Genomic DNA, 8,528 nt, shown 5'->3' with positions numbered 1-8,528 from the left:
AACTTCATATATTATTATAAATTACTTATAAATAATTTATGAAAGCATATTCATAATTTATATATACGTTTAGCCAAGCTAAAATAGTTAAATTTATAATTCTTGAATTACAAAATATTTTTCAAATAGAATAATAACAACAAAATTTAATGTAATAGTATTAAATAATTATTACTGATTAAATACGCATGGTCTTGTTTGATATAATGCATATTATCACATTAGATAATTTAGATTGATCAAAATTTGTGATTTTTAGAGAAAAATAATGAGGAGCAAAAATAGAGATAAAATATTAAAAAATAGCAAACTACCTTTGAAAATTACAAGAAATTTATACAACACTCCTCTTTCACTCAGAAAGCAACTATAGGTGGTGTGACAAAATAATCAAATTATTTTGCCCAGAAAATTAAGATTAACGATTATGATTAAGGCTGCTACTTTCAGTATATAATACTCATTTTCTTTAACCATTTTCACTCTGATTTAAAATAAAGAGTGTCCAAAATATTTTTTTGTTTACAATAGTGTTGGACGATCTTCTCTACAGTCACCCGGAAGTACAGATTTTGATCTTCGGAATTGAGCATGATCATCATTTTAATTTTCTGATATTGATCCAGTCAGAACTTGAAAAGTGTAAAACATAACATTTGTAGATCGAAAATTGAGAAATTCCAGATACAAGATTTCATGATTCCGAGTAGGATGAAAATTGAGAAAATAGAAATGTCGGTTTAGCAAGACCGTGAACTTACTCTTTTCTTTTATTCGAGATCGTACTGATATAATTTGGTTATAAGTTGTAAAATCAAATTTGTATACGTTTTTGCTATGGTAAGTATAAGTTAATGATGGATATTTCGATTCAGGGAGCCTACATAAATAATTCAAACATCATATTTTGATTATTTCTTAAATGAAATCTTCTCGTATGCAATATGAGCTACATTTAAGAGTAGGTCTTTGATGAAATAGTCTCATATATTTATATCTATGACATGAGTCGACCAGGTTAATACTAGCAATGAACATTAATATTTTCACATTAAAATATTATTTTCATTCAAATCACTATATATTGTTCAATTTATTTTTGATATAAAAGTAATATTTTTTACTTAGATCAAATCAGTACATTACACGATATATTGCATCTTATAACTCACAAAAAAAATGATATTTTGGTAGTAAAAATAATATTTTGCCATAAAAAATAATAATTTTTATGAGTTATATACTCGTCTCACAAAAATAATCTGTGATACGATTTCTCAAGATTTTATGTATGTATATTTATATTACATCTTATAAACTTAAAAAAGTTGATATTTTATTTTAATAATGACTTGAATTAACTATCTTTAATTTCTTGAACCACATACAAACTTCTAAATAACTAGAGAAACGAAAAATAAAAGTTGACCTAGCTATAATGCCGAAAATAAAAAAAAATTCCAAAAATCTGGACTCATCAAATCTCTTGATCAAATTGGAAATTCTCAATTAATCAATAAATTAAGCGTATCCCTTTACACAAAAAATGAAGGGACAGAAACTAGACAATTTTGAAGATTTAGCCCAAATTAGAAGGCAATGGAATTGGACAAATAATTGTTTTTAAAAAAAACAATACACGTCACATAAAACAAAGAATTCCAAGGCACATGTACAAAATTTCACACTGATATTGAGGAGAGTTCTTGAATAACTTGTCTGATATTAGGCCTTTCGTTCACAGGAAGAATGCACCTCAATGATACATCAAGCATGTCATCGATGGCTTTCGACTGTTCTCCACCTGCAATATCTCTGTCCATACATTCCATTCCACGTCCTTCTTGATTATATAAACGAACCCAATCAGTAAGATCAACAGCTCCAGATTGACCTGATATGATATCACCAGCACTTCTGCGGGTCAACATCTCCATCATGATCACACCAAATGCATAAATGTCAGCTTTACATGATGGGATGGGTTTGGCTGTGCTGGCTAGTTCTGGAGCTCGGTAACCAAGAGCTCCGAGATTCAGTATCTGCTCTGCAATGCCTGCGGGTGTCATTAGGACGGTGGAGGCCATAATCAGTTAACCGAACAATGTATTCATGGCCTGCTATGAGTATGTTCGTTGGTTTTAGGTTTCCATGAGGCTGGCCTCTGTCATGAAGAAACATAAGACTCCGAGCAACATCAACTGCTACTTTCAACCTTTGGCTGAATGATAATGGAGGGTACCTTCGTGGAGTTGTCTCTGCAGAGTACGAAGACTAGTAAAAATTTATACAAAAGGAAAATAGCATAGACGTCCATTAAACTATGAAGTACAATTTAATTCATCCATGCAATCGTACAAGAGGCAGATATTGAAATCTTCAAGGAAAAATGCAGCAAGACTAGAAGCCATTCACTCTGATGGAAGGAAAGTTCCAAGAACTAGAAGATGGTTATAAATAATGAAAGTACCATGAACCAAATAGGCAGTCGAATTCAAATACCAAGAACACCAAAGCTAGGGTTCATTCGCTCATTTGATGAAAGGAGAGTACCAAGAACCAAGTAAGCAATGTTGAGGGCCCTTACCATAAAGATGCAAAGCCAAGCTGTCACCCAGAACATAATCAGCTAAAATAAGCCTTTCTTGTTCTCTAGGCCCCCAATAATAAGCACGAAGAGGAACGATATTCGGATGGCTCAATGATCCTAGCTTTTTTACTTCCTTTGAAAACTCTTTCTTGTGTTTGACCAGGCCAACCCTCAACCACTTCACAGTCAGCATATGTCCATTATCTAACGTAGCTTTATACATTGTGCCATGACTGCTTCTGCCAAGTACTTCCGCTGGAGCTCGAGATAATTCTTCAGCTGTAAATTTAAGTGAGGCATCCAAGAAGAACAGTTCCCCAGCTAACCTATCAGGAGAATAAACATCCAGCGAAACAGGTTCTATTGTGTCAACCACATGGAGTGAGGATGCTATTGGAGACCCTGGTGGAGATTTCCTCCCAGATGATGTTGGATGGTTAGCTTCTAGACTTGAATTTATGGACACTGCACCAGCTGCCACTCCCTCAGGCATCTCAGAACCAGATTCCATTTGCCCAGGCAGTGATCTTGAGTTCGAAGTCAACAAATGATCATTAGAAAAGCTTAATGAAGTTGGAGGAGGCTCCATGCTGCTATGGAAACTGAAAAGTGAAGGACGACTAAATCTTCCGGTTTTTACGTCTCTACCACCAGTCCTGGCCACAAAATCCACTTCGAGCGCGGAATTCTTGAAAACGTGCCCGGTGATATGCTAAAAGAACAAACGCAATCATAACAGCAGCTCCAACTGAAGCAACAATAATGGCAACTCTGATACTCGATTTTGAGCTGTGATGCTTTCCTTTATCTTGAATTCCATTAGGGCCATGATTGCCATTGGGGAAGCCTTTGCGAGATACAAGAAGCCCATTCCCAGGATAAAATGATGAAATGGGAAACTTATTTTCCAAGTTGTCGGGAATGTTTCCTGATAAATTGTTGTAAGCCACGTCAAACAACTTCATGCTGGATGGTAGTCTATCAGGTATATGACCGTTAAAGTTGTTGTGGGATAAATTAAGGACCTCCAAGCCACTAAGTTTGCTCAATTCATTTGGTAACAGTCCAGATAGATTATTATATGAAAGATTCAGTAAGTTAAGCCTCCCCCAGTTACCTATATCGGAAGGCAACTCACCCATCAACAAATTATTTGAAAGATCAAGAAACTCCATGGGTGGAACAGATGGCAGAACCAACAATTCGTTCGTATGAGCACCTTCAAGAGGAATTGGTCCAGTCAATTGATTGCAGGATAAGTTCAAATTTTTCATGGTTGTAGAAGTAAAGAAGCTCGGTGGGATAGAACCATCAAGTCTGTTAGAGCTGAGATCAACTGTGGTGATCTTCGGATATGAACCCAACAATAAAGGCAAAATACCGTATAGAGAATTGTTTCTAATACTAAGAACTGTCAAACTTTGGAATTGTGTCGCATTGGGAATGCCTCCAGTCAAGTTATTGAAGCTCAAATCTAAAACTTCCAAATTGGCATTCCAAGTTTTCAGAACAGTTATGTCATCAGATAGAAGGTTTCTGCTCAGATCAACAATTCTGCAATTCCCTAATGATGGTGGCAACAGGCCCGAGATTGAATTTGATGAAAGATTCAGGATATCCAAAGTTGTTGAATTGATTTTCGGAATGGAACCTAAAAACATAGATGAAACTTGTCATAATTTCTTCAGATGAAAGAACCTTAACTAACTACTTGTGATGGAGAGGAAAACACTTGAAAGAGAAATATATACAGCTATCAAAAGACACACCAAGCCATTTATGAAGGGAAGGATTGCATATTTTTGCAAAAGATGTGAGATGGAATTATAACATAACTACATGAATTGCATATAATCGATGCAATTAGCAATAAGAATAATAAAATTTTATACTCTATCTTCCACGTGCATCCAAATGACCATAAACAACCACATATCTACCGGTAGTCTGGTATCACATTCCTTTGAACAGAAAAGAAAATCAGCTGTTAATTTTATAGAGTAATCAAATTTCTCAACGATAGAGATCATGTTCTGTGATAATAGTCCTTAATAATTGTTTTTAGAGATGTTTCATAAACTCAAGACCACGATATTATAGAACAAAGATTATGGAATTAAAGTAAAAATAAAATAATAGATTAGAGAAAAAGATGTGAGCTTCGGCTAGCTCTCAAAGCGTTCCAACTCAAGAATTTGGACAAAAAGAGTAGTATATTTGAAGAGCTATCGAAGTTGAAATATTTTCAAACTGATATTGATGTAGCATGCAGTGAAAAAAGTTGGTAGGACCTTGAGAAAGTGTTTGGATGAAAGTTTGACATAAAGAAGTAATAATGAATAATCATTAAAGAAACAAGTAAAATAAACCAATGATATTTTGAAGACTCGAACAAAAGAAAAGTGGCAAGTGCATACTATTTGTCTATAAATGGTTGATTTCCAATGTACTACAATAATTTGACTGAAAATTTCAAAAAGAATATGTTAGATGGAGCTTTGAAATTGTATTTGTAAAGTTCTTAAATGAGTTGACTTTGGCACCCAAGAAAATATGGTTATGGTTTTTTTATTCAAGCTCACGGTGATGGTGATGGTGTAGGCATTGCATTGACTCTGGACTACGAGAGGTGCCTAATGGGAGTTGGATAAGCAAGCAGTTGATGTTGGCTTTGTTCCTGGTCCAAGTATCTCGCCTTATGGAGGAAGATTGTGATTCAGACTGTAGTGCAGTGAGACATCAGGATAACCTTGAAAAAATGGGAACAGTCTGGTAGGATGGGGCAACATATTTCCCCTTAGAGCAAGCCACAAGCCATAGTACGCATTTAGATGGAGAAACTCTTCTCAAAGGCGCTCAAAAAGTGAAAAATCCAGAAGCCATAAATCGTGAGTTTTGGGCTTCTATTTCTCTTTTAAAACAGCAAAAATAAACTCATTTCACAATTGAATCCTAAAAAGTAAAACTATTGGTCTTTTTCTAAAATAAAGATAAACACTTAAAACAAGCTGACGTTGATAAATTGTTTTTTAAGTTAAGGATCATGTATCCAAATTAGACTTCAATCTAGAGCAATATACAACTTCATTAATGGATACCTAGGTTGCGTTAATATTATTCCAAATTTACAATTCTAAAATTTCATCGTTAAATAAAGTCTTCCAACTAATTCTGAGAGTGAGGACCACAAGGTCAAGGTTTAACCATAAAATGGATATACTATTTTCTCAGCTAGTGAGCATACTAAGTTAAACGGAACCTGAAGTTCTAACTTGAGAAGAATTCCAACTAAAGCAACGCCTTCAATGTCGATAGATGGGATAGACCCCAACAAATAAGCAAATATCACGTTCCATATGTAGCTAAAAGATCCATAAAAGTTAAACTTCCTGACTACAACCATAATTATCAAAATAAAAGGCAGTGATGAATTCTGCAAAAACAAACAAAAACACAAATAAATCGTGTACAGGTTCTTTCGACATTAAAGTAACTAAAATCAATGCAATGAGAAAACCATTAAAAATAAAGGGTAAAAAAATCATTAAAAAGACAAATCTTACCCGAAAATCCGTTGTGACTGAGATCCAACTCAACCAATGGTACAACCGCCTGCAGGAGATCCTCTGGTACCGACCCATAAAGCCCATTATTTGCCAGCCGCAGTATCTGAAGATTAGGCAATTGCCTGAAGTCCGGTAACTGGCCACCGATCCCATTGTCACCCAGATCCAAAACTCTCAAGTTCCGAAACAACATCATCGCATCGCTCCTCCAAAAGCCGCCCGTTAAACCATTTCCACTTAAATTTACATACTTCACAGTGTTAGCTAAGCTGGATACATTGTCGACACTCAATTCCAAGGATCCAGAAAACGCATTCCTGCTCAAATCCAAGTATTCCACATTCCTGAGTTCAGGAATCAATTCCGCCACACTCCCCTGAAGGTTATTCGAATGCAAATCCAACACTTTCAACTGCTGCAAATTCCTGATTCCAGCGGGAAACCCCCCAGAAAAGTTATTATTCGAGAAATTAACATAGTGCAGAGCCCAGAGATCATTAAACCGAGCCGGTATGGGGCCATAGAACTGATTTCCTGAGAGATCCATGACTTGGAGCGAAGACATCTGGCCTAGAGTAGGAACAAGGCGGCCGGAAAGAAAGTTCCCAGAGAGAGTGAGGTTTTGCAGGAGCTTCAACGGAATGAGAGTATTGAATTTGAGGTCTCCAGATAAGCCGAGGTGGTCTAGGGAAATGGCTACGATGGAGTGGGCGAAGGGATCGCAGGCAACCCCGTGGAAAGCATCAGGGCAGGCAGAGTAATTGGAGGGAGGCGTCCAAGTGGAGAAGATGAGATTGGAGGGATCAGATTTAATGCCTTTTCTGAACTCTAGAAGCGATCGAACTTCTTCCTCAGCAGCGTAGGCGAGGGGGATGAGCAGGTGGAAGGTAAGGAATAGAGTGAGAATGGGAGGGATAGTCATCTAGTGAGAGAGGGAAAGTAAAGTAGAGGTTTAGGAATTAGACATTTCAGGTTTTGGGGAAAATTAGGGTTTCTGTAATTGGGGAAGATGAACAAATGTGTGAGAGACAGCTAGATGATGAGAAATTAGGGTTCTTATATGTGGGCAATGAGTTGTAAAGGAATTGTCCTGCCTGACTGACTTACTGACTCACTGGGAGGAAGAAGGATGAGTTGAGGATCCCACCATCTTCTTTCTATTTATTTTCCTCTTAATTTTTTAGCTATCTCTGCATCACAGTATTTTATTTCATTTCATGAACAATATTATTTAATTAAGTAGAGTATGTGACTAAAATACAAAATAATGGTATGTGTTCGAGTTGGAGGAATAGCTGATTGTTTGGTTAATGGTCATGAGTTTGTTTTCTCTTATCAACACCTTATCCGACACACAGAGTTTGCTCAATGTTATTTGCAGACTATTACATTATGGTAGGTCAATATCGTCTTTTTTATATTTTCTCACGATGTCAAAAAAGTATATTCTTTACCTTCATTCGTGAATTGGAAGACATTACCTATATATATTTTTAATTAGTCTGGCAGAGAGGCACACATCGACAAAGATCAAACTTTTCACTCTATAGATGATCGCCCAAAAAAAACCCGAATATATATACTTTGTTATTAGAGCTTGGCAAAAACTTGTGTGAGACGGTCTCACGGGTAGTATTTGTGAGACGGGTCTCTTATTTGGGTCACCCATGAAAAAATATTATTTTTTATGCTAAGAATATTACTTTTTATTGTGAATATGGGTAGGGTTGACCCGTCTCACAGATTATGATTCGTGAGACGGTTTCACATGAGACACGCTCTTAGAGCTTTATCAGACAATTACTCTTTCATCCACGAATAATTTTGTTCTTATGTGGGATTTTGTTGAAATCACCCATATCGGGTTTCCTAAGTCGGCGACATAAAGAGAAATATTTTACGTCACGATTAAATTATCTTTTGATATTTTCGTAACCAAGTTCGGAAATTAATATCTAAAAAATAGACTTATACTTGGTAAGTTTGATATTCAATTTAAAATAAAAGGAGTCGCCGGAGTGCACCAGAATTTTGCCGGAGTTGCCACGGTGTTTGGAGATGGGAATTTATTTAATAAATTGTAGTGTCTGAAAACAAACCATGATATATAAGGTAATTAGTGTGAAAGGGTGATGCATAAAGCAAGCAAGAATCTATTTGTCCCTCAACTTGCCTAACTGCGGACTCCTTGAGTTGCCCAGTTGTTCGACACTTTGCGTTGACGAGATCGTGATTCTTCTTTTTTTCCCACATGGACAAATATTCGGTGTACACTAAGTAAACTCTTGGATTCACGTAATAATTTGTAAACTACGTTGATAAAGTAAACAACGCTGAGAAAGTCTTGTTTGACAAGCTCGTCATATGAGATG

At 36.1% G+C, this 8,528-nt stretch overlaps 1 protein-coding gene across 1 annotated transcript; it reads right to left on the bottom strand.

Moving 5' to 3' along the window:
* Positions 1-1,484: 1,484 nt before the first annotated feature.
* Positions 1,485-7,318, bottom strand: LOC140826285 (probable inactive receptor kinase At5g10020). Its single transcript, XM_073188500.1, is given in 5 exon segments — positions 1,485-2,072; positions 2,074-2,258; positions 2,588-3,245; positions 3,247-4,241; positions 6,154-7,318. Coding segments are annotated over 5 exon segments (3,153 nt in total). The 5' UTR covers positions 7,079-7,318; the 3' UTR covers positions 1,485-1,682.
* Positions 7,319-8,528: the final 1,210 nt, after the last annotated feature.

Source organism: Primulina eburnea, chromosome 3, assembly GCF_022965805.1.
Source record: "Primulina eburnea isolate SZY01 chromosome 3, ASM2296580v1, whole genome shotgun sequence".
Taxonomy (NCBI): Eukaryota; Viridiplantae; Streptophyta; class Magnoliopsida; order Lamiales; family Gesneriaceae; genus Primulina; species Primulina eburnea.
This window is presented reverse-complemented; position numbering and strand designations above follow the sequence as displayed.